At 53.5% G+C, this 26381-nt stretch overlaps 1 protein-coding gene across 6 annotated transcripts in view; it reads left to right on the top strand.

The window, feature by feature from the left end:
- Window positions 1-26381, top strand: part of GTF2IRD1 (GTF2I repeat domain containing 1) — a 95438-nt gene that overhangs the window by 43372 nt on the left and 25685 nt on the right. For 5 of the 6 annotated variants that reach the window (XM_064478610.1, XM_031432752.2, XM_064478611.1 and 2 more), the window contains 13 exons: window positions 228-411; window positions 4351-4376; window positions 5343-5451; window positions 6427-6464; window positions 6937-7017; window positions 7638-7727; window positions 13895-13942; window positions 14652-14717; window positions 15686-15869; window positions 20101-20150; window positions 20368-20424; window positions 21916-21999; window positions 25829-26012. In XM_064478610.1, the coding sequence (XP_064334680.1) occupies window positions 228-411; window positions 4351-4376; window positions 5343-5451; window positions 6427-6464; window positions 6937-7017; window positions 7638-7727; window positions 13895-13942; window positions 14652-14717; window positions 15686-15869; window positions 20101-20150; window positions 20368-20424; window positions 21916-21999; window positions 25829-26012 (1201 nt within the window). The remainder of the gene's footprint in view (window positions 1-227; window positions 412-4350; window positions 4377-5342; window positions 5452-6426; window positions 6465-6936; window positions 7018-7637; window positions 7728-13894; window positions 13943-14651; window positions 14718-15685; window positions 15870-20100; window positions 20151-20367; window positions 20425-21915; window positions 22000-25828; window positions 26013-26381) is intronic. The other variant, XM_064478609.1, reaches the window with a different exon arrangement.

Raw genomic sequence — 26381 nt, 5'->3', positions numbered from 1 at the left:
GGTCCTGGTCACGTAGGGCTTTGTGGGACTTTGGCCGTCTCTGAGTAAGATGGGAGCCCCATTTTTTAAGGGAGAAGTGACATATTTGACATTTCAGGAGAATCCCTCTGGGTGCTGCGTGGCTAGAGTGGTGCCTGGGAGGCGGGAGGTGGTTGATAACCAGACACTGGGGCCCTGCATGTCGCGCGGCCTCCATCCTGCGTTCAGCCTTGCCCTTGCCCTTCCAGCGGAAGCCCTGGGCCTGGACCACATGGTCCCCGTCCCCTACAGGAAGATCGCCTGCGACCCTGAGGCCGTGGAGATTGTGGGCATCCCAGACAAGATCCCCTTCAAGCGCCCCTGTACCTACGGGGTCCCCAAGCTGAAGCGGATCCTGGAGGAGCGGCACAGCATCCACTTTATCATTAAGAGGTACGGGGTGGGGTGTAGGGGCCTGGGCTTGGGGTACCAGGGAGTCAGGGCTGCTGAATCCCCGGCACCCAGAACAGTCCCTGGTATGTGGTAGATGCCCAGTATGTGTCTGTGGAATGAATGGATGGATGGATGGAAGTGCTTGTCCAAATTTGGACTCATGATATCTGACGTTTTAGAGCTTAGGAAATAAATAGGGTAATGGGAGGGAGAAAATGATGGGGAGTGGGGAGACTTGTTTAGGGTGGTCAGGAGGCCTGTGCAAGAAAGCCCCATTGGTTAAACCAGAGCTGAAAGGTTGAGAAAGGCGGCCAGTACTGAGATGGGCAGTGTCTGGGCAGAAGAGTTGGCCTCCATGAGCAGCCCAGACTCCCGGGGGTGCAGGAGGGTGGGGATTGACTGAGACTGTGGGGTTGTTCTAGGGCCTTGGGAAGGACCTCTGCAGGGTTGCTGGATGCCGGGGTCTGCCAGACCCTCTGGCTGCTGGGGGAGCACGGACTCTAAGGAGTGGAAGTGGGCGACTCGTGGGGAGGCTGCTGCGGCCTTGGACCAGGCCGGCATGGTGGGTGGAGGGAGAGACGTGGCTAGATTTGAGATAGAATCTGAGCTGTGACGGGGTTTGCTGGTGAGTGGAAGTGGGGAGGGGAGTGGGGAGGCGAGGATCACCCCCATGTTCTGAGTTCATCTCGGAGACGCCAACTAACACAGAGATGCTCAGGAGATGGAATTTTCAGAGCCTCAGTTGAGATGTCAGAAGCTTGGGAGAGAGGTCTGGGTTAGAGAGAAAAATCTGAGAGTTGGCAGCGTGGGCCAGGAAGGGATCACAAGGCAGGAGAGAAATAGAGGTGAGAAGAGAAAAGGGTCCAGATGGACCTGGGGTCCCCGTGTGAGAGGTTGGGGTGAGGATGAAGAGGGCCGCCAGCTGAGGAGGGTGAGAGTGGCCAGGGAGGTGGGCGGGCATCTCACTGCCACCCAGGGAGTTCACTCTGAAAGTCAGCTCTGACCATGGGGGACTCCCACTCAGGACCCTTCATCACTCCCCAGCTCTCCTCTGTCCCCCCAGCTCTCACTGTGCCCTGGTGTCACAGCTCCCTGGGTACCACGGCTCTGGCCTGTCTGCGGCCACTGTGCCTGTTTTCGTGCCACTCTGCCTTCCCTCTTGCTTGGCTAACATCCTGCCACCTCACCTGCCTCTAAGCCTTTGCTGTGAAGCCCTTCCCTCTGCCTGGAACTGCTCTCCACCCTCCTTCCCACCTGTCTTCATCTTTCAAGGCTCACTTTTCTATCTAGAAGCCCTCACCTGTCCTCACTCAGGAGCGTCCCCCTCTGGTAGCAGGTGGTTTCTTCCCCCCATCAGCGCCCCTCCCCCACCCTCCGTCACGCTGGTCACTTGCGGCAGTGGGACCACATCTGAGCTGTCTCTTGTGCCCTCACAACCCCTACTGAGGGGTCCCACTTAAAGAATCTTTCTGGAGGTGATTTGAAATCATTTGCCCTTCTGTCAGGCAGTACCTACTGTTGTCTAGCTTAAATCTCTCCTGTTGCTGCCTAAGTCCTTTTCCTTCAGTTGATTCTTGACAGGGAGGTAGGGGGCTTGAGGAGCAGAAAACAGCAGGGGCATCCCAGTGTCCCCTTACATGCCTGACTGTGGTATTTGAGTCCTCACGTGGCTGACCCATCTCCCTCCCTCCAAACTGTAGCTCATTTAATTCTTCACCAGTATTTGCTGAGCACCTCCTGCAGTCCCAGCCCTTCACTGGGTTCTACTGAGGACTTAACAAAACAGCACAGTCCCCACCTGCCCCCCGAGGCTACTGCCAGTCATGGTGGGTGTTTACTCCTGTGGTGAGTCCAGGGAGCGTCAAAACAAGTTTCCAGGTGTAGACTCAATGGTATCTGAGCAGTAAGCCTGTAGGACTTCCTGGAGGAGAAGGCTTGGCATCAAGCAGAGTGTGCTTGAAGTCACTCGCTGCATGATACAACCTTGAATAACTAGAGTTGATGACCAGAGTCGGTAGCTGAAAGGGCAGAACCAGGAGGAGCACTTCTCTTCTGAGCCTCAGTTTCCTCATTTTTAAAAATAGGGCAATGATAATTAGTACCCCTCCTCAGGTTTTTCTCAGCATAAAATGTGGAGGCGGATATAACACACCTGACATGTAGTAGATGCTCAGTAAACACGAGTCCTTTTCCTTGGCCTCGTCTCCCTCGGATGTGAAGGAGTAGTTAAGTGCTTCAGTGCCGACAGCCTAGGTTCCAGTCCTGACCCTGCCGGTTCCCAGCTGTGTGTCCTTGGGCAAGTTACATAACTGCTCTGTGCTTCACTTTCCTCATCTATAAAATGAGGCTAATGATTGTCCATGCCTCACGGTGCTGATTGGAGACTAAATGGATGTCAGGAAGATGTTAGAACAGAGGCTGCTCCGTTCTGAGCCCCAGTGCATTTTCTGCTGTTCCACGTCCCTGCCTCACCAGTAAGACATTTGAGATCGTCCTAATGGAAGTGAGTCAGTAGCAAAGTGCACTTAGGAAGCAGCCAGGAGGTGGAGCTTCTGCCCCAGCCCAGGTGTCTGTGGGGTGGGGGGAGGTCAGGGTGCTTTTCTACCAAAAAGGGAAGCCCCTCCACAAGCCCATGGGTCTTGTTATTAGTGGAAGAGGGAGGGGCAGAGGAAGCCGGTTTTTCCCAGAATTACTCCCCGTGGCTGCTTCTCAGCCTTGGGGGACCCAGATAGAGCAGCAGGGGAACCGGGGCCTCTCAGAATAAAAACAGGACATCACGCTTGGGGTCACGCCACCCCAGTGACCCACTCTCTGCCTCCTGTTGCCTCCTGCTTCCTCTGTTTGAGTTTCCTGCTGGGCCCACCTTGGGCACCGTCAGACCCCTTGTCATGAACTCAGACAAACGGACTTCGTTTGTCCCTTGTTGCCTCTGCAGCCTGAATTTAGTGACTTAAGGGCTTAGTGACCTAAGCCCTGTCCCCTTGTCCAGCCACCTCATGGCACCCAGGCTCTGCCGCAGGCCCCACAGACCAGCTGCTGGAGGCCACCCTGGTGGGGGCTGGGAGCACAGAGAGACACCAGCCCTGGAGGTAGGCGGCTGGGTGATCCCAGCCCCCTCACCAACCTTTACTCCTCGTTTTCCTGGAATAAGAATTCCAGGTGTCTTATCAGGATGATTCAGGAGTCCCTGAATGGCCCCTGAGCCTCCAGCCCTCTGGCCTCCGATCCATCCTCTGTGTGTTGATGGAGCGATCTGATGGTGCCATGCCCCTCAGGGGCTCCCCATTGCCCATGGGTTAGAGACTACCTGCCTGAGCACCGCACCGAAGGCTGGTCACCTCCCACGAGACACCTCCAGCTGGCCAGGTGGAGCGCCTAGCCCTCCCCTGGGCCTTTGGCTGGAGAACCTCTCCGCTGTCCCACCTGAGCTCACCATCCCCAGACCCCTATCTGCCTGGGCCCCCTTGGCTCCTGAGACACACATGCGGGGTCCCACATACCACCTTATGTGGCTGTGATCTGGGACAAGCTTGGCTTGTGCCATCGATAGAGAAAACTTCTCGGGAACAGGGCCTGTTGCTGAGACACAGGCGGTGTTGGGTAAAAACCTACTGAACCCTGGTGGGAATGGGGTGTGTCATCTACCAGCTGTGGCCCAGGAGAGCTCAGGGCTGGAAGAGGCCCCCCGGGACGTCATGATGGGTAGGTTGGACACTCCAGGACCCCCCAAGGGGCTAGCCGATGCCTTCCTTGGCTGTGGAGAAACGGTTTTCGGGATCTGGCTCTTTGTGGTTATTTGGCTGCTCTGGACTGTGCCCTCTCCTGCCCCAATGTGTGGCCAGCCTGGTGCCCAGGTCTGCAGGTGGGACTCAAGTGACCGTCGCTATGGGGACCTGGAGGCCAGCTCCCCTCTCACACCTGTCTCTCCTCTCTCCCCAGGATGTTTGATGAGCGAATTTTCACAGGTATGTGAGGGTACCATGTAGTCCATTGTGAAGCTGCCAAGCTGATGTCCCCTAGAGGACACCGCACCCTAGGGTGGGGAGGGAGCCTGGGTGTGGCTTCTGCACCTCGAAGCAGACACGGGGCTTCCAGCTTCCGGCATAGACAGACTGTTGGGCCATCCCCTCCAGACTTGGGGTGCCCTGAACGGGGAGTAATAAAGCTAACGTTTGCTGAACACTGACACGTGATAGGTACTCTTCTCAGCTGTTAGCGTATTAATTTTAATTTAATTTAGTTCTCAACAGTCCTATAAAGTCGGTTCTGTTCTTTTCCCTGAAGTCCAGCTAGTGAGCGCTGGCGCCTGGTTGCAAAGCAAAGTAACCGTAGGGCCATAACCAGCAGGCAGCCCACATCTCAGGAGGAAGAGACGGGCTCTGCCAGGTACAGCGAAGGCAGCACAGATCTTGGAACGGGACATATGTGGGTCCCAGTACCGGCCCTACCTCCCACTAGCTTTGTGAACTTGAGCAGGATCATATGTGCCTCAGTTTCCACATCTGTGAAATGGGGGTGGTAAGAGCACTGTCCTGTGGATTCCTAGGATAACTCAGTGAGAGAACAGTCCCCTGGTACAGCCTTGGGGGAGACTCGGCCCCTTTCCCAAGGGCTCTCTCATCCCCAATAGCGTATGTGAGGTCAGGATGGTCATTTTTGGCTTCTTCCTCCTGCCCAGTCCTCTCAGATCTCTGGCATCCTCTGGTACTGGGACCCTTATTCCTTGTCCCAGGGGAGGCATCTCTTCCTAAGACCCCCTTCCTGGCTTGGCTGAACATGGAGGCCACAAGAAGGGGGGGCAGAGGCCAGACCACACCTGAGGGGTGCCCTTAGGAGCTTCCCACTGAGTCCCTTGCCAGGTGCCCCACAGGAAGAGGAGGCTGGGGAGCCTTCACCCCGACCTCCCTGTCCCTCCCCGGCTCTCCCCTCAGGGAACAAGTTTACCAAAGACCCCACGAAGCTGGAGCCAGCCAGCCCGCCAGAGGATGCCTCTGCAGAGGTCTCCCGTGCTGCCGTCCTGGACCTGGCTGGGACTGCTCGGTAAGGCCACGGCCCAGCTCTACCCCAGCTCTGGGCTGAGGTGGTATTACCTGCAGGGAGGAGCAAGGCCGAGGCTGGCCAGAGGATGCTGTGCCCTGCATCTCCCTCCACCTGGATACCCCGCACAGGCACAGGGTCATCCCGCACAGACTCCCATGTGCCTTTCCCCACTGTGGGCCAGGCAGAATCTAAAGGGAGCCCAAAAGTCCCTTCGATAGCTCAGCTGATAGAGCGGAGGACTGTAAAGGGACCTAGAAGAACAGAGACTCCACCGATTTTTCTCCACCTGGAGGATTTGTCACCCCTGGGGATGTAGCCACATGGCACCCAGTCTCAGAAGCTTTTCCTGGCACCCAGACTAGGTCAGGCATCTGCCCTGTGTATCCACAAGACCCTGCACTCAGCTCACAGTCTGTTCACCGTCCACTAGTGCCCCCAACCCAGGCTCTGGGCTCCTGGGGACCAGAGATGGGTCGTTTATCCTGGAATTTCCATGTCAAGCCCAGGCCTCCCCTGACAGTGTTCTGTGAGTGAATTGACCCATCCATCCCAGGGTCCTGCTCAGCCCACTCCCCAGCCCCCTTCCCAGACCAACTTACCCCCTCGAGGTTAGTGGTACCTACAGCTCTCAATCCCCCCAACAAGCACTGATCAAACCCCTGCTGTACTAAGTCATGGGGCTCCCAGACTGGCAAGACCCAGGCCTCAGGAGCTCCCAGCTGGTGGGCAAGGCGGATACCTAGAAGTTCTCCCCAGGAGAGGGAGCAGGATCTTGGCTGGGGCAGTCAGGAGGCTGTGGTCCTGGAAGATGGGGTACCGGGAATCTTGCTCAGGGGAGTCGGGGAGGCATCCTGGGGGGGTGGGAGCAAATGTGGTTAGGGTTGTGTCTGAACTGGCAGCCACCGTGGGCCTCTGACTGCCTGGAGGGGCACGGCTGGGGCTAGTGCCATGTCATTTCTTGGCTTCTTCCCACAGGTCAGATAAGAGCAGTCTCTCCGAAGACTGTGGGCCAGGTGAGGAGCGGGACCCCGCTGCCTGTGTCTGGGGCAGGAGGGCTTCCAGCAGCCCCGCCCTGCAGCCTGGGGGAGGAGGCAGGCTCGGATCATGATCTGAGCCTGGAGTACTAAGGAATTTCCTCTGCCCACCCCGTTCCCCACCCCCACCGGCCGTAGATTGTGCTGGGAGGTGCAGAGCATGCTGGGAGCTCACTGGAGGCCTGGGAGGGGCAGGTGGGATGTGGGTGACTTTATAGGGGAGTTAGGAGACTTGGATTCTGGTATCACCACTGCCTCCTCGTGTGTCCTGGGCAATGTGGGCCTCAGTTGCCAGGTCTGTACATTGTATCTATGGCCCAGACACCAGGGCTGACATGACTTTTCCTGGTGCTACTGACAAGTCACAGACAGGAGAATGTTCTGGAATGACTCACTCTGCCCGGACAAGCTCACGTCCAAACCTGATCGGATCCCTTGTTTCCCCTCACAGGAACCTCTGGGGAGCTGGGTGGGCTGAGGCCCATCAAAATCGAGCCAGAGGATCTGGATATCATTCAGGTCACCGTCCCAGGTAAGGGCTGCCCCCGCTGCCCCCGCCTGAACATGCAGAGATCCAGCAGCTCCCAAAGCAGGACCCCTGGGCTTGCCGCAGCCACCACGGCCCCTCCCGGGCTGCCCTGGCCAGGAAGGGCTCTCCAGGCCGCTCTTTTCTCTGGTCTGATCATGAAAGCGGTGAGGCCTCAAATGTGCTTTCTACAGCCATGTCTGCCCTCTGTGCTGGGCATCAGGCCTCAGCCCCAACCCTCCCAGAGTTCCCCCTAGCCTTCACCTCTCTGGCCTGGCTTCCCTGGGATTCGGGAGGCAGAGGTGGGAGAAGGAAAGGTCATTGGAGCAAGAGGCTTTGAGTTTGACTTCAGACCTGGAACCCTCTGAGCCTCAGTTTCCACCTCTGTGAAGAGGGGTGTGTGCTTGGCCTCTGGAGGCTCCATGTGGGGTAACCATAGGGCTCCAGGCCCCTCCAGCCCCTACTGGCCTCTGGCACAGCTCATCATTAAGGCCGCCTGCTGAAGTCCAAGGTGCGGCTTCCTTAAGGGTCCTGCTCCAGGGTGTGCTGGGCTGGGGGTCCCTGACAAACTGTGACGGGGTTGGGTGGACAGAAGATGCTCTCCTCATTTGGAGCTTTGCCTCCAGACCCTTCCCCGACCTCCGAAGAAATGACAGACTCGATGCCTGGACATCTGCCCTCAGAAGATTCTGGTTATGGGATGGAGATGCTGACTGGTAAGAAGTGGGCAGGGGACCCACCTCCCTGGGATGTGATGGGTTAAGGGGTGGGCCTGGGAGCCCCCTGGCTTTTCTTAGTATTGACTGCCCTGCTCAGAGAAAACCCAGTGTATGCCTGACTCCCCTACTCAGATTGACTTCCTTTCTGAAAACTTGAAATAGGCTTTGAGTTCTATTGTGTATGGTTACTGTGTCTTTCCCAGGACTTCCCGTTTGGATAAATTTGTTAATTTTTTTCAGCAACTATTTATTGAGCACCTGCTGTGTACCAGGTCCCATGGAAAGTACTGGGGTCAGAGCAGTGAACCCAACAGACCAGAGTCCCTGCCCTGGTGGGCTAACATCCCAGTGCAGGGAGACAGACAGTAAGCAAATCAATAAGTAAAACAGCAAGTGAGATGGTGGTAAGTACTGTAGGAGACACCAAGCCAGGAGGGGAGGAGGCGGGGGCCGGAGGGGCCGGTTATTATAGGATTTGAGTGGTCAGAGAGGACCTCACTGAGAAAGTGACACTGGAGCAAAGAGCTGAAGGAGGTGTGGGCGGGAGCCATGTGGGTATCAGGACAAAGCTTTCCAGGCAGGGGGCACGGCATGTGCAAAGGCCCTGAGGTGGGCTGTGCCCAGGGTGTCCAAGGGAAAACAAGGAGGAGCAGGGTGGCTGGAGCAGAGTGAAGTGGGAAAAGGAGGTGGTGTGGTGGGTTATGCAGGGTTACACACATTAAAGGAAGGATTAGGGACTTGACTCTAAGGAGACAGGAACCAATGGGGGCGGGGGTGGCACAAATGGGAGAATCTTAACTATATTAACTCTGACCGGAAAACAGACTGCAGAGGGCAGGGGACAAAGACAGAAACAGGCTCTTGAGAATAATTTAGGCAAGAGGAGTGGTTAGCAGGTAGATAACAGCAAGGAGGATGTGGGGTTCTATGTGTTTTGTTTTTTAAACTACATTTTGGAAATGTTTAAAACCACACCAAGTCGAAAAGAATAGTTTCATGAACCTCACACACCCAACTCAGCTCCAGGCATTATCAACATACGTTGTTATAGATAAGAAGTACGAATCATTATGCGTAGTTAACGTTTTTTGAAAAGTGAGTCATTATAAAGACAGATTGTATGTAAATTACAATATAGAAGGTTTGTGGATATGATGGAATGATATTAGTACTTAAATGATTTGAGTTTGGAAAGCGCTGCAGTAAGACATGCAGGGCCAGGGCAGTTTTTTTCCCTTGCGTGTGATGTCTGCTGAGGGCTTGATTGGAGGGAAGAAGGGTGGGTATTGCTTAATGATACGGTGCAAAAGCGTAGTAGGCGTATTTAAAGATCAGTGCCAAGGGATCTCAGAATGTAATGTTCAGTGTGAAAAGTAAGTGCAGAAGGATATGGACAATATAGCATTTCTCTAAATTTGGAAATGTAAAGATAGTATGGCTAATGTTTTGGTTTTTTTTAAATCAGGTGCAAATATGACAAAATGCTAACATATATTCCTTCCGGCTGGTGGGTCCATGAGTGTTTGTTATAATATTCTGTGTGCTTTATTGCACTTTTTATTTTTTCCCCAACCAAAAATAAGCAGATGACTGGAAAAATAAATAAGAAGGCTCTCTACAGGCCCAGATGGGTGGTGCCACATTCACTGCTAACAGAATAAAGGCAGAACGTCTCTGCCCCTCATCTGCTTCCGGCTTCTCTGTCAGGGAGAATGGTCTGGAAACAGGAAAGAGTGAGGAGGACCTGGGAGTCCAGTTCAGTAAGAAGGGAGATAGAAAGACTCTGCGTTGCTGCTGTGGATAAATGCGATCTACAGCTTCTGATGCGTCTAATTTCAGACAGAAGACACCTAAGGTCCACTGTCCACAGGACGGAGAAGTCACAGTGGACAAAGATGAGCTGACCACGGAAAAGAGACTTGGAGATGAGGGTTTGCTCAAATTGCAAACAGGTAGACTGTGCCTTAGGCCCACGCACGGTTCTGGAACGGATTTCTGCATGGATGACTGTGAGCCGTTAGAAGGGACCCAGTGTGGGGTCATCCATAGCAGTGAGTCAGCTCGTACAACATCAGGATCTTGGGCTGACTCTGGGAGACCCCAGCCTCCACGTGGGGAAGGTTTCCTGTGTTGTCCTGGATGGCTCAGTCCTTCCTCGAATGCTTATCGGTTAGTTGGATAAAGGGACCTCAGGCAGCGAGATTATGCAATTTTGCAGATCCTGGGAAAGGAATGCTCAGTCCATCCAAGAATGATGTTCTCCATGGCCTTGACGGACCAGAACACTGGGCTGAAATGCACAAGGAGAATTCACAGCCTCAGGACATGTGTCAGGGGTTGCATTCCCTGGGGAGCAGTCTCCGAGATGGAGTTTAATGTGTGGGGTGTTTATTAAGGGCTGCTGTTGGGATCAACACCTATGTGAGGGAGGGGACAGAAGCACGAGGGGGAAGAGGGAGAAGTTAAACTATGATCTGGCTGCAGCAACACCCTCTGCCAACCCCATGGGGAGCTTGGGGCCAGAATGGCCCCTTGGAGCTGTTCCCACTTGATATCTTGACCTTTATATCCCCTGAACTGGATATCCTGGTCTTTACACCCCCACCTCAATCAGTCACGAGATGTGGCCACCCAGGAGAGCAGTCCTCGAAGGGCAGCTTCCCCGAGCTGCCTGCTGACCACACTCCCTGCTGTTAAGGCAACAAGCTTTTCCTTGGAAGGGATCTGGGTAGTAAGTACATCTCAGTGCCTGCCACGGCACGAATGGATGATCGCACAAAACAGGAGACAGTAAACAAACATTTGCAGCCACATAGAAACGAGGGCTTGAACAACGGGAATCTCTTGCACCTTTTAATTGGAGAGAACTTTTGCTGAGCACATGGGGAAATGGGCACAGACTTGGTGATGGTCAGAATGTGAATTGGCAAATTGCCTTTTAGAGAAATGGGTCAGCTTGAAGAGCCAATAAAAATGAGCACCCCCAGCCCGGTACTTCCAGGAACCCAGTCCTAGGACATTGTCTGAAATGTGGACAATGTTTTCTGCACAGAGATGTTCGTGGCAATGTTAACAGTGACCATGAAAAATTGGAACGAGTGGGTCCAGCTGTCAGGGAACCATTAAGGGATCCTCCTGATGGACTATTATGCAGCCACAAAAATAAGCCAAAAGGGAGAATGTAAAAGACACAAAACTGATGGTGTTTGCAACCATGCTAAAAACATAATCACTGGTTAAGAGAAAAAAAAATATCAAGAAAGTAGCTATGTCAGGCTAAGTGAGTTATCTTTTTCATTCCCTAAATCAGTGTGATGTGCTTTTAATACCTTGATAATGAAGAAAGAATATTGTCAGGCATGGGCTGGACATGACTGGAATTGGCAACAATGGTGGCGAGCCTACGTGGGGGGTTTAAGTGGACCGGAGGAGCAGGATGAGCTGACAGTGTGGCCTGGCCGCGAAGAGGTCCCATGTCACCTGGCTGCATTCACAGCAGTATTAAGAAGACGAAGGAGGTCCCAATCTGGAGACTGGGAGTTGAGGGGCCATGGGCGAGCATGGCACCACTTCTATTAGAAAGGCTTCTCCCCGCTGGTTTGCAAGATCAGGAAACAGACCCGGCAAGGCCAGTCCACCTTTCCAAGGTCGCCCAGCCTTGGGCTGAGACCCAGGTTTACTGATGCCCCGTCTAGGACTCTTTTCAAGGCCCCCACTCAAAACTGATGGATTATGGAAGTTCTGAAGTTTTCAGGACCACCATGGATTAGAGGGGAGTGAGTGTCCATGAGTGAGCCATTTCTGATTACACATGTGCCTTGTAAAATAAATGATACAAAACTATGTATCCCGTAAAGGAAGAGATCCCAGTGCCCCCGCCTCTGGCACCTACTAGTTTAGCGTCCATACTTCCTGTGTTTTGTTTTTTTTTTACACACTTGTTTTTTTTATGAGTGCTAGCAACGTGTGTTGTTACTACTTTGTACAAATTGTTCCTCGTTTGCTCACCTGGTGCCTGGAACATCTCCAGTCCTGTTGGCTTGTCCTTGATCATTATTTATTATGATGGTTGAGCACGGGAAAGCAGTGAGCACCTGGACAGGTTCCTTCAGGGTCAGTAGCGCATGCCTGGGGGGAGAGTCAGGCAAGCTCCCCATGTTTGGAATTTGGGTCCCCAAAGTACACAGGCCATCTGCTGCTTTTGAAAGCACCCCTATCCCGGGAGAGAATCCAGCCCTGCTTCCTTCTGTTTCGGGCTGACCCTACAAGGGTGGCAGAAGTCTCTCCTTAGTGGCTCCTACTTAGCAAAACTGCAGACTTGAGTTGGTTCCCTGTGGGTGGCTAGGTCTGGTCATCTCCTGCCTGGCTCCCTAGAGGAGTCCAGTGCCACCCCCAGCTTCCTGATTCCTTGTCACAAGCCCCTGCCCAGGGAAACCCTCCCTGGTGGCCCTGCTTGTCCAGCTCTGTCCCTACCGGACTCCTCTCCTCCTGTCCGCTCCCCTCTCTGTCTAGAAATGGCAAAAATGCACTCTATTCATTTGGGATCCCCCGGGAGCTGCCCTGGAGACAGGAGCACTTGTTCATTTGGGAGGAGAGCCTGGGAACAGCAGTATGGGGTGAGAAGTGGGCCTGGAGGAGACAGCTGTCACCAGGCCTGTCACCCCTTCAGGCAGCTGAGCTGAGGGGCCTCGGGAGCGCGTGTCAGTCACCCACCTGAGTTAACGCAGCTGAGTGAGCTGGGTGCTGGGCTGGTGATCCTCCCGATCACCCTCCACCATGGCGGAAAGCTGTTCCCGAGGCTTTGATCTCAGCCCTCATACTTGGCCACTTCTTCTCCTGCAGCGGGAATAAAGCCTCCAGGCAGAGTCAGGTGGGCCCACTTCCCTGAGGAAAAGTTTAGACCAACAGCTCAGGCCTGGCCTTCCACCCTTTTAAGTCGGAGGCTGAGCATAGATGAAACCTTCCAGAACCTTCCGGCACCTCCAAACTGACCCCCAAGGCTCAGGCTTGTTTGGTGATCCCAGATGCAGGTTCACCTTCCCACCAGCAGTGAGGGGGCCTTGACCATTGATGACTGCCAGGATCAGCCCCTTGCCCTCCAGCCCCCGATCCGCTCTGGACCAGCACCCTGCATCCCTCATCACTGAGCATCCTCTTCACCAGCTGGTGGGGGAGTAGACCTGGGCTCCGCCTGCTCCACCACTCACCAGCTCAGCCTCGTGTAGTGGGCTGAAAGGGGCTATGTAAGGGTTAGCCCTTAAATAAAAGGAGAAAAGAGTTAGCTCTGCATACGAAAGCACCTGGCAGTACATGGTTGCCAGCAAGCTTCCTAAGACACAGCTCCCTTCTGGTTGTTTCAAGTGTTGAAAGTCCCTGTGCCTCCCTCCAGCGCTGCCACAAAAGAGCCACTGCAGATGGAGGCCCTGCAGCCCTCCAGTCGAGCCTGGGCCCCACCCCACTCACCCCACTGTCCACCCTTGTATTTCATCCATTTGCAGAAAACTGTCATCCCTGAGTTTGCCGCCACCCTCCCTACACTGATTCAGCCCAGGTGTTCCCTCCTTAGCCCCTCCAAGGCCAGTCTCACCTACCCCTGTGTAGCCTGAGCCCTCACCTGCCCTGTTGTTCACTATGCCGCATCTTTGCTGCCTGTTGGACGAGCATCTGGACAAGTTGGACAAAGTTGGGTCCTTTGGGCCCAGATGAGGGCCAGTGTCACCTCGTCAGAGGCCCCTGGACCACATGTCCCTGGATTCCTTCATGCCCCCCGACCTGCCTCTCCCTTATCCCTTTATCCGACTCCGTTTTCCTTTGTGGCATCACCGCCATCTGGCTTCATGTGTTATGTCTGACATCACCCCAGGAGGACAAGGCTTTGTCTTGTTGCCATGTGTCCTCAGTGCCTAGAACAGAACTTCACACGCCAAGGAAGAAGGACAGGCAGGCGCAGGGTGGGTTCCCAGGGGGTGTAGGCCACATGTCACAGGATGCCTGGTCTCTGAAGCTGCCCTCCACCTGGAGGCAAGGGCTGGTGCCTGTACAAAACTGTGGTCCCTGATCTTATCTGGTGGTCACTATGCTCTGCTTCAGAGTCTGGGTCTGACCTGACTTTGGGGGTGCAGGAGATGATGAACGTGGCTTCCTGGTTTCCTCTTCTCTTTCAGACAAAGGCCCCAGCGAGGACCCACGGCCCGAGGAGAGGCCCGTGGAGGGTGAGGCACTGTCCACCTGCCGCATTTCACCCCAACACCCATGTCTCCTCTCCTCCCTTGCCCTTCATCTCCCTTTTGTCTCCCCAACACCCACTTTGGGGGTGGAGTCCTGTGGGCAGCCTGAGTTGGGAGGAGGTTTATAGACGTGTCTTCTTGAACTAGGAGATATGTGGTCAGAGTTCCAAGCAGCTCTTTCTTGTAGGGGAAGTTGCAGGCTTTCCTTTTTTGTGTGTTTATATACACCCTGCTTCTTTTCACAAAGGTTTTAAGACTGAGGTCTGAACCTTGTCTTCCTGAGCCTGGCGATGGGGCAACTGTTTTAACATGTCCACTGCCACCTGGTGGCGGCGTACTTAATTTGCAGGCTTAGTATTCACTCACTAGTTAAATCACTTACTGTGCTGGCCTAGAGTGTCCTTCATGTAGAAAGGCGCATGGTCCTGGTCATTCTTAGGCTTCAAAACCTCCCATTAAGGCCTGATGATGCCCTAGACCCAATTTCACAAGCAGGTATTTGAGTCCAGGAGTTGTGGCCCTGTGTGGGAAGGTGCCACTTCTGAGGAAATAGGTGACCTGCCACCACCACCCCTCCCTATCCCAAGGTCCCAGTGCAGGGTCATTCTTGGTACCAGCAGAGCTGGGACATGAGCTGAGAAGCGGGGTCCTGCGGTCCCTGGGGAGGCTCAGCAAACTCCCTTTTGCCTTCCAGACAGTCATGGCGACGTAATCCGGCCTCTGCGGAAGCAGGTGGAGCTGCTCTTCAACACGCGATACGGTGAGCGAGGAGCTGGACAGGATCGGGGGCGTCCGGGCCCTTCCTCCAGCTGCCCTGTTTTCAGAGGGACTTTGGGCCCAACCGCCCCTCCCCCCCAATCCATCCCAGCCGCTCTGTGAACAGGCAGAGGGAAGGGAGGGGCTGGAGGGGCTGGGACCCACTGGGAAGGGGCTGGGGCCCTACAGGGACTGCTGCCCAGGCACTTCATCAGCACCCGGCATCCCACCTGGGGAGACTGAGGCACTGCCAGAGAACCCCACTCTCTGAAACACAGCACCTCTGCCTCTTCCATCAACATGCTTACACTCACTCACAGTCTGCCTCAGCCTCAGCTTGGAGAGGCCACTCTGTCTGCTGTAACTGTCCCTCTGTCCCCACTGACCCCCTCCTTCAGGGTCCTCTGGAGGACGCGCGTAAGATCTTTCCCACTAGAAAGACCAGGAAAGAGGATGAGGAGGCAGGGGGAAGCCTGCTCTTCATTAAGCCCCTGTGGTTGGCCAGGCCCTAGCGAGATACCTCACTCAAGTTCTATCCCATCTCACAAAATCCTGTGTCCTAGGGCCCATTTTACAGACAAGAAAAATGAGGCCTAGGGACATGACATGGCTTATCTGAGGCCCCATGGCTAGTGAGTAGCAGTACCTGGCCTGGGCATCAGATCTGCTGTCCCCACGGCGTGGTATTGGGCCACACAGGGGTGTGGCGGGGACCCTCTGGAGGGCCTTTCTGGCAGTGCAGGGCTTGGGTGAAGCTGATGCCGGGTCTCACCAGCCCTCAGTGGTTTCACCTGCACCGCCAGGGGACAGATCACGTCCCGTGTGGGCTCTGAGTCTCACCCACAGACCGGGGCTGACGGCACTTACAGAAGAGCTCCAGCACCTGCAGCCCCCATGCACACATGGTGGGTGGGAGTCGAGGGTCGTGGCATCTTAGGTCTGGGTGGCCCTACAGCAGCTGTGTCTCTGCAGCCAAGGCCATTGGCATCTCGGAGCCTGTCAAGGTGCCCTACTCCAAGTTCCTGATGTACCCAGAGGAGCTGTTTGTGGTGGGGCTGCCTGAAGGCATCTCCCTCCGCAGGCCCAACTGCTTCGGGATCGCCAAGCTCCGGAAGATCCTGGAGGCCAGCAACAGCATCCAGTTTGTCATCAAGAGGTGAGGCCTGACTGGGTCCACGGGAGCCCCTCTGGGCTGGCCCAGCACTCAGGAGCGGTGCCAAGGAGCCCTCTTCTTCTTCAGATTGAGGAAGGCTTTTTTTTTTTTTTAAACGGCAGGGCATGAGATGGGGTTTGGACCCAGTTGGACAGACACAAGATTGCGCAGGCCCAGCCCAGGCCTGCCAGACCCAAAGCAACCTGATTGATGCCCTCAGTCTCAGGAGAGCAGTCCCCAGTTTGCCAGGATGTAAAATGGGAATATGCCTGTCGGCTTGATCTCTGGGCAGGCGTGTTGGTGTCCTGGGCCAGGGGGCAGCTAAGCCGAGGAAGATGCCCCATTATCCCAGGATTGGAAAACAGGAGGTGGTGACATTTTGGGTCTCTTCCGTTTCCTTGGGCATCTGGTTTTTATCAGTGAGGTCCCAGGGAGCTCTGCTGTATCCAACCTGTGTGCCCCGCTCAGGTATAAAGTCCCTCTGGAGGAGATTAAGGCAGCTACTGAATTTTTTTTAAAGATGAAGGAAGTCGTGGGGTGACCTGTTTTGTGTTTGTTGCTTCTGTGTATTACTGTGATGTCTTGTAAATTTAGGCTTGGCTTGGTTAAAAGTGATGAGAAAGAGGATTTGTTCTCCCTGGGGGAGTAGGTGACCCCCAAATTGGTAGACTCACAGTATCTTTCACGCCTAGAGTGGCAGCAGGCTGATGGGGTATGGGGCAGGGAGCTCTCTCATGGGGCCTGGTTTCCACTAGGAGAAGAAGAGAGGCTGGTGCTCCAGGAAATGCAAACAGTGGATATGTGGTTCCTTCCTTCCACAAATACATCTTGAGTGCCCACTGTGTGCCAGGAGTGATGCAGCAGCAAATGGCACTGAGTCCTGCCCTTGAGTTGGCTGATCTCACCAAATAAAATCACAATAAAATATCAGGTAGGGATAAATGCTATAATGGAGGTTAAAGGGACAAAGAGGGGCAGGAGAACCCTGTCTATGGAGGGGACAGTGGAACAGAGACCTAATGAAACAAGCTTTGTGGCTATCTGGTGGAAGAGCATTGAAGCAGCGGGAACAGCAGGTGCAAAGGCCCTGAGGCAGGGACATACTTGTGTGTTTGAAGACTAGCAAGGGACCAGTGTGGCTGATGCAGGGTGAGCGAAGGTTTGTGAGTGACGAGGCCCAAGAGATAGCAGGAGCCAGATCGTACAGGGTCTTGGCCAGTTTAAAGAGTTTGGATTTTATTTCAGACTTAATGAGAACTCACTAGAAGGTTTTGATGAAGGTGGGCAGGGACAGAAACAGACCAGCGAGAAGGCTGTACCCCTCTCAGGGGACACAGTAGCATCTTGGCCTTGGTAAAGGTAGGGGTGGGCTGGTGAAAAGTTGTCAGATTCAGACAATGTTTTGAAGATGGGGCTGGTAGAATTTGCTGATATGTGGGATGTGGGAGGCCTGAATGACTCAAGGTTGGGGGCTGAGCAGCTGTGATGGCCATGATACCCTCTTTTGAGAAGCAGATGATGTGGGTAGAGGCTGCAGGCAAGAGTTGGGTCTGGCCTGTGTTTTCTTTGAGGTGCTCAGGGGCCTTCCAGGGAGGATGGCAGGTGGATTACAGGCCTCAACAGACCCGATGCTGAGGTCATGGTGGGGACAGAACATGAGGAACTGTCAACATTCAGGAGGGACGTAACACATGGGGGCTGCTTCCCTGGGCCATCCCCTCAAACCAGAAGCACTAGGGTGGCTCACAGTCTCCTGGGTCTGAGTCCAGCTCCTCCTGTGACTCCCCGTGACCTTGGGCAGTTTGCTCGGGGTGATGAACGGGACACACTGTACCATTTATGGGGTGACCATGGAGGTCAAGGCTTAGCAAAGAGCCTGGCACACTGTACGTACTCAGTCAAGATGGGTTTGTTTTTTTTTTTTTTATGACAGGTTTATTGAAGTTTAATTTATATTCAGTAAAATTTACCCTTTTTAAATGTATACCTCTTTGATTTTTGGCAAACTCATATGGTCACATCACCATCAAGTTATAAAATAGTTCCATCACCCCCAAAAGCTTCCCCTTGTGCCCCTTTGTTGGTTGCCCCAGCCCCTGGCCACCACTGATCTGTTTTCTGTCATTTGCCTTTTCCAGAATGTCACAGAAATGGAATCATATAGTGTGCATCTTACTGGGTCTGGCTTCTTTCACTCAGCTTTTGAGATTCATCCATGTGGTTGTCTGTATCAGGAGTTCGTCTTTTTTTTTTTTTTTTTTAAAGAAAATAATGTTTTAAAAGGTGAATTTAACTGATTCCAGTTCCCTGAAAGCCAAGTGAAGAAAATGATTCAAGTAGGAAAGAGTGATTAACTTTGTCCAGGGAACAGTTGAGGTAATAGGATTAAAGACTAGTTCGGGTGATTTTATAAAAGAGGTAATTGGAGGAGAGAGATTGAGCACTAGAGTATATTTATTTTGTTATTCCTCATTTTTAAAATTAGTCAAAAATACTATCTGGAATATTAGTGGAAAATAGCTACTTCTCATTCATCTTACTTTAAAAAAAGGATGCATTTTGGGGTGATGTAAATGTTCTAGAATTAGAAGTATGGCTCATAAACAACTTCGTGAACATACTAACCACCACTGATCAGTATACTTTAAAAGGGTGAATTTTGTGACACGTGGATTACATCGCAATAAAGTACGTGTTTGTGTGTGTATGCATATATGTGTCAGTTTCCCAGGGCTGCCATAACAAAGTACTGCAGACTGGGGGCTTGAACAATAGAAATTTATTTCTTGCAGTTCTGGAGGCTGGAAGTTCAAGGTCAAGGTGTTAGCAGGGTTAGTTCCCCCTGAGATCTCATTCCTTGACCTGCAGACAGCGCCTTCGAGCTGAGTCCTCACGTGGTCTCTTCTCTGTGCACACGCATCCCTGGGGGTGCTCTCTGTGTGACCTAATCTCGTTTCTATGAGGACACCAGTCAGATGCGATTAGGGCCCACCCTAATGTCCTCATTTTAACTTAATCATCCCTTTAAAGGTCTTATCTTTCAAAATAGTCGTGTTCTGGGGGTTTAGGGCTTCAACATATGAAATTTGGGGAGGCGACAGGTCAGCCCATAAAAACGTATGTGAGAAATCATCACTCGGAGGGGATGTCACCAGTGATTGATGCTCTTTCCACCTAAGCCTGACTTCCACATCCTTCTAGACCACGCTCCGGACAGCCACTGCCAGCTGATCAGAGTTGGCAGAGAATCAAATCATACTTTCTAAACCTTTGATTAAAAAATATTCTTGAACATGTATCCAAATTTTTCATATTCTTTTGTGCATTCTTCTGGAGAGATGGTCCCTTGCTGTCATCAAATTTTCCAAAGTTAAAAAACTCTTGGCTATTGCACTAAGTGAAGTAAGTCAGACTGAGACAGACAAATACTACATGGTGTCACTTGTATGTGGAATGTTAAAAAATAGTACAAATGAACTTATTTACAAAACAAAACAGACTCACAGACATAGAAAACAAACTTATGGTTACTGAAGGGAATGGAGGAGGAGGGATAAATTGGGAGTATGGGATGAACAGATGTGCACTACTGTATATAAAATAGATAAGCAACAAGGATTGACTGCATAGCACAGGGTACTGTATTCAGTATCTTGTAATATTACAGCTGTGATGGGAAGGAATCAAAAAAAAGAATATAGATAAATACATATATACGTATAAACGAATCACTTCAGTATACACCTGAAGCTAACACAATGCTGTAAATCAACTACACTTCAATTTAAAAAAAAAAACCCAAGGCCCCTGACTCCAGCGTGAAATGGTGTCAGCCAGAAGCCTCAGACCTTCCCCACGAGATCTCCCCACATAGTCGGCCCCAACTGCTTCCACGCTTCACACCAGCCTGCTGGGAAGCCCCCCGGACCACGTGGTCTGACCCGGGCTGGTGGCAGTTCCACAGCATCCTGGAACCCAGAGTGAGTTGTTAGCTCCATTGGGCCAGAACCAGGCTGATATCACTCCCGGCTGGATCCTTAGAGCCCAGCACAGCGCTCAGATCTCACACATGGGTCAGCAGGAGAGCTGCTGGGGGACAGGGACCCCAGACCTGGACTGTCTGGAGCCGGGAGTGCCCATTACACAGATGTGCAGACTGAAGCCCAGAGGAGAACTGGGCAGTACTGGGGAGGCCTGGAGAGACCTTGGTGATTAGCCCACTTGTGTTTTGCAGGCCTGAGCTGCTTACCGAAGGAGTCAAAGAGCCCCTCACGGACAGCCAAGGTACCCTGCACAGGGTCATGGGCCAAGGCGCGGGTTGAACATGGGAGGGGTCCCAGGCTTCTGCCATCACCCCTCCTCCTGCTTTTTCCAACCTGGTCCCGTCTCCCTCGGCATTCCCCTCCACCCTCCCTGCCGGGTTTGCCCCCACCAGATACCACCTCTGTCCTGGGTCCCAGGAGCTGCCTGCTCACCCTGGCTTCTCTCCCCCCGCCCCCAGAGAGGGATTCCGGGGACCCTCTTGTGGACGAGAGCCTGAAGAGACAGGGCTTTCAAGGTAAGGTTGCAGCTCAGGATGGGGTCCGCTGTCCCAATGCCATGACCTTGACCTGGCTTGGGTTTGGAGGGCCAGGCTAGGGGTGGGAGGGGCTGGCTGCCAACCTCAGGGCCCCAGGGTCTGAGCAGGGCTGATGGGCAGTCAGGCAGGGCTATAGTTTGCCAGCTCTGAGTGAGGGGTTCCACAGGGTGGCTGGGGTTCTGGGGCCTGCAGGTACAGGGCACGAGGGCTGGCCCACCGTCCGTCTGGGGAGGCAGCTGACCTGCCCACTTTGTGTTAGGCAGTCAGCTGTGCCCTTAGGGCTTTGAAATTGGAGGAGAGGAGGCCACCGAGGGCATGGAGGGCTCTCCGAGAAAGAAGGGTGTGGCTTCCCACCCAGGAAGGGTGGAAGGATGAGTGTGGTGGGAGAGGCATGGAAGATGATGGGGAAAGCTTGAGTGAAAGAATGAGGGAGCTGTAAGAGAGAAACAGAAGCAGGAAGGGGCCAGAGTCCGATGGGGGAGGCTCCATCTCTCCCGACAGGGGGGCTGGTATCGCTTCTTGGCCTTTGAGTTAAGATCAAGTGTAGCATCAGTGGGGGCTGCGGTGGCTGAGTACAGCCATCCATGTGCACACTGAGGCACCTCTGGGGTGTGGCTGTGAGTCCCCAAGGGTGGGTGTTCCCCAGGTAGGCCCTGGGTGATCACTGACTCCAAGGAGAAGGTGGGATCAAGAGACCAGTGGCCGGCCCCTGGGGGTGGAGGAGCCCGGGGAGCTAGAACCCAAATCCGGAGGGGCACCTGCTCACTGCCTAGCCTCTCACTCCTTCCTGAGCAGCTGGAACTTTCTGTGATGGGGGAGTTCACATTTCCCCACTCACCCTGTAGCTCTCATACCCAGTCCTCTTAGCAGACTGGGGTCCAGCCGCCCAGAGTCCCATCCCCTCCCTTCCCCCCTCCTCCTCACCTCTGTCTTCCCAAAAGGCGGTGCCAGGCTCTAATCTCCCAAAGGTCAGGGGCCTTGTGGCAGGTGCTGACACCTGGGCTCCTTAACAAATACCTTCTGGTGAGTCAGTGACCATTGGGAGCTACTCGGCTGGTTCCTTGCCTCCATGGGGGCCGCCTGGTCGGCTTAGCTCTCATGCCTCCTTGGCCTCCCACCTCCCCACTGACCCTGACGGAGGCCCCTTCCACCTGCCGTGGTGCAGGCGGTGCAGGAAGCCAGTCCCCCTTCATGGTGTCTGCTCTCCAGGGCTTGCTTATTGGTGTGGTTTTCAAATGTCAACAATTAACTTAATCTCCGACTCAATCACTGTTGTCGCAACAGTGTGAGTCCTTCTGGGAAAAACACATCTCCATCAAGATGTTAGTGCTGGAGGACTCTGAGGGGTCTGCTCCAAGGATCGGATAATTGCCCGAGAAAGAGTTCCCCCTAATTAGAAAATCATATTCCTTAAAAGTCGCCAAGTGTCTTCATTTAACAGCCCAAATCCGTAATTGTTTTTCACTGCAGAAAATTACGACGCCAGACTCTCGCGGATCGACATCGCCAACACGCTGAGGGAACAAGTCCAGGATCTGTTCAATAAGAAATACGGTGAGCCCCGGGGCGCCTGGGTGGGAGGGAAGCCTAGCTGGGGCGGGAAGAGAGGCAGGAGCGTCCCAGTTCAGGCTGTGACTATCTCTCACCTGCCTACAAATATTTCTTGAGCACTGACTATGTTCTCAAGGCCTTGAGGATACAGCAGTGAGAAATACACACAGTCCCTGCCCTCGTGAGCCCTGTAGACCAGTGATGTGAGACTGACATCGAACAACTATACCTAGAATCCAGTAACATGGAGGCACTGTTCCACGATTATGCAGGAAAAGAGCAGGCTGCTCAAGAAAAAATAGTGTATCTTAGATTGGGGGCCAGGGAAGGGCTCTCTGAAGAAAGAACTGAACAATGGGTAAGAAGTTACTCAAGCAGAGTGTGAAGGAAGGGCATTCTGGCTGCTGTCATTGCATGTGCAAAGGCCCTGAGGCTTGTCCTAAGAGGAAGCCAAAAGCTGAAGCATGAGGGCAGACACTGGGGGAGAGGAGGACCCTGAGGAGCTGGCCAGGAGACAGACCCAGTTGTCCAGGGCCTTGGAGGGAGCCATGGTGTTGGATTTGTATTTGGCGGGAGGATTGAAGGAAATGGAGTAGCTTTGCACTTTTAAAGTGTCTTCCTGGCTGCTGTGAGGAAAGTGAGTGGCTGTGGGAGGGTGGGAGTGGATGCGGGAGGGTGGGAGTGGATGCTGGGAGACCAGCTCAGAGGCAGGAGCAGCAGTTTAGATGATGATGGCTTGGGCAGGCCCTGGCTGGGATGCTGGAGGAAACTGGATGGAGTCAGGATGCGCTTCAGGGGAGAATGGCTGGTGCTGAACTGACAGGGGCAGCAGAAGGAAGAGAGGTGTCCAGTTTCGTCCTGGCTTACAGAAAACAAGCTGTATTAGTTAAGATGCGTTTTTGGTCTCAAGTAACAAAAACAATCTCAAACTGGCTTCAACAATTAAGGGGGTTAATTGCCTCATAGTTCAGTTACTGTGACTGCAGAACAGATCACTTCAAAATGTGGTTATCTAAAGTAACCATGACCATTCATTATCTCTGATGGTGTCAGTGAGTCAGGAATTTGGGAGCAAGCTCATCTGGGCAGCTCTCACTCAGGGTCAGTCCCAGGGTTGCAGAAGGTGGCTGAGGTGGGGGTCATCTGGACGGCATCCTCATTTACATGTCTGACACCTGGGCTGGGGAAACAGCTGGTGCTGGAGCAGCTGGGCCCCTCGGGCATCTTGCTCAGTTTCTATGTGACCCCTCCACGTGGGCTTTCCAACACCCCACAGAAGCTGGATTTCCTGCTTGTTGGTCAGGGCCCCTGAGTGTCCTGGGAGAGAAAGCCAAGGTGACGCTGTGTTGCCTTTCATGACCCAGCCTCAGAGGTCTGCAGTGTTCCCTCTGCTGTACTCTACTGGTCGAGGCAGTTACAGAGTCCCATCCAAGTGCTAGAGGAGGGAATAGACCCCATTCTCTTTAGGGGATGTTGAGACTACACTGTAAGAGGAAGATGTAGGGTGGGACAGAGATTCATGCAGCTTTCTTTGGACAGTACAATTAGCCATTGCTCATAGCACAGGAAATCCAGCAGTAGGGTGGCCTTCAGGCTCAGCTGGATCCAGCAGCTCAGGGATGTCCTTGAAGTCTTTCCACAGTGTCCGCATCATCTCAGCATCATCCTGCTTGCTAGCAGAATGGCCACAGCAGGTCCAGACACCCCATCCACACTTCCCAGAAGAAAAGGAGAAAGCTGGCTTTCCCCCAAGGCTTTCTCAAAAGAGCCAGACAGCTTATTTCCCAGAATTCTCTGAGCCTTCCCCTTGTTTCCCCTTGTTTCTCACCAGTGAGTCACATGTTCATTCTTTACCCAGTCCCAAGGCATAAAAATTCCACGGGCTCATTGGCTTAGGTCTGGATTACCTGGACCTGTCACCGTGACCAGGGCAAGGAGTTGGAAGCATAGGACTTGCCAGGGACAGGTGGACACTCTGACTGCCAGCCAGAGAGAAGGGGCAGTGCCCTCACCAAGGCGGGAAATTTGAAGGGAAGAGATGACGGGTTCCCTTTGGATGTGTTGAGTTTGAGGAGTGAGCAAAGATGCAAGCCTGCTGTTCAGGAGAGGAGTCTGGATTGGACACAAAAACTAGACCATGGGGGTAGAGGAGACACCCCTGGGAATATGAAGGGGGCAGAAAGAGGACCTGTGCAGAAGTCCAAGGAGCTCCATGTTTAGAGGCCAAGTCCAGGAAGGGGAGGAGTGGCCAAGGGCCAGAAAGGGGAAAACAGGAAAGTGAGGCATCACGGACACAGAAGAGAGGGTTTTAAGGAGCGGGGAGTGATCATTTGTGTTGGATTTTGCCAAAAGAGGGCAAATATCTACTGAGTTTGGCAACCTGGAGACCATCAATCATTGTAGCAAGAGCCATTTTGGAGGTGAGAATTAAAGAACTTAAGACAGCAGTCTTCCCATTCGTGGATTATGGATATGTTTTCATTTCTGCCTAATGTTTTTCATTTCAAAAAGGACTTCTTTGCAATAGAATATAGTCAGCAGGAACGTCAGGATAAAGAATTTAAAACAGACTGGAAATCCATAGAAACAGAAGGTAGATTAGTGTGGACACAGGGGAGGAGTGAGATGTGACTGCTAGTGGGTATGGGGTTTCCTTTTAGAGTGATGAAAATGTTCTAGAGTTAGATGGTGGTGATGATTTCACAACCTGGTGAGTATACTAAAAACCACTGGATTATATACTTTAAGACAGTAAATTTTATGGTATGTGAATTATATCTCAATTAAATAAAACCAAACAAACAAGCTGAAGCAATGGCACAAAACCAAGGATAACATGAAGACTCAGAAATTCTGTACTTGCTAGATGCAGGGCATGCATCAGACTCTTGAGTTTCCTAGGAGCCAGAGCAAAAAGGGAAATTAGGCCAGTTATGCCATTCCCAGTGTCCATGAGCTAAAAATTAGTTCATTGCCCAGAAAAAGTTCGGCTGTTTCTCTTAGTGCAAGATGTGCAGGCCTTCCTGCAGCACGTCTTCATCAAGGGGCACCCTGCGACACTGAGGTTGATGCTTTCAACATGCCCCTTGGGAGTGTCCAGCCCTCTGTCCAGGAGGGGGCACCTGTAGTGGACCCCACCTAAGACAGAGCCACAGAGGTTCACATCAGTCAGACAGTAGACAGCAGGCCTCGGCCCAGGGTGGATCAGCAGTGGACTCAGGACTGCCCCCAGGCTGTAAGACGAAGTCCAGTCCCTGGAGTAGACATGCCACAGCGCTCTGCAGAGGTTTGGTGACAGGAACGAGGCTGAGCTCCAGACATGGAAAAAGGACCCTGAGGTCTAAGCTGCACCCTGGCTGGCCCCAGCCTGGCTTCCTTGCTCTTAAATGCAGTCTGCCCTCTCCAGCCAGGACAGTCCTGAGCCAGGGTGAGACAGAGCCCCTGACGGGGCTGATGGAGGGTCAGGTGTTGTGGGGAAGGGCCAGCTGGGCCCGTGAGGTATCATCCTCGAGATGGCTTTCAGAAACTCAAGCTGTGAGGCTGAGAAACATTAGTCGCTGCCCTGTCCCCAGCAGCCAGAGCCACCTGTTCCCTGCCCCTCCTCAGTCCTGCCCGGGCACAGAACCACACCCCCCTAGGCCCCCTGCACAACACACCGCCTGCCTCCCAGTCTCCCACGAATTGTGCTTTCTGCAGCACCACACAACAGCCCTCCTGTACCCCCGTGTGCACTGCATATCACACCCGTGCACGTAGCACCCCCGGCTTCAGAGCACACACCAGCACAGCCTCTGGCTCCTGACGACACTTCCTCTGTCCCTGTCGTCCACAGGGGAAGCCTTGGGCATCAAGTACCCGGTCCAGGTTCCCTACAAGCGGATCAAGAGTAACCCCGGCTCGGTTATCATCGAGGGCCTGCCCCCCGGAATCCCGTTCCGAAAGCCGTGCACCTTTGGCTCTCAGAACCTGGAGAGGATCCTTGCGGTGGCTGACAAGATCAAGTTCACCGTCACCAGGTACCCAGGGGAAGGAGAGGAGAGAGGAGTCAGACTAGCATGGGGGGGACCATTGTCCTTTCCTTCGGGCAGTCCTGCCCTCTCGGCTGTACAAGGCTGCTCTCCCAGCATCATCCTGGGTCCTGGGGGTTGGAGCAGGGGCTGCAGGCCCCCTGGGGTGCAGGGAGCTCATCGAGGTGAGATTGGCTGCCCCCCAACCATCATAGTGGGGGCAGCCTTCACAGGCTCCCGTCTGCCTGCTGCAGCCCTGCTCACTGCACTCCCAGCCCCCGGGGAGAGGTGTGTGGCCCACATGAGAGGAGAGCAAATTGAGACAAGTGATGTGCCCCAGGTCACAGAGCCAGCAGGGCAGAGCCAGTGAGAGACCAC

Source organism: Camelus dromedarius, chromosome 24, assembly GCF_036321535.1.
Source record: "Camelus dromedarius isolate mCamDro1 chromosome 24, mCamDro1.pat, whole genome shotgun sequence".
NCBI classification, from domain to species: Eukaryota; Metazoa; Chordata; class Mammalia; order Artiodactyla; family Camelidae; genus Camelus; species Camelus dromedarius.
Note: the sequence above shows the minus strand (reverse complement) of the source record. Positions and strands in the feature narration are given on the sequence as shown.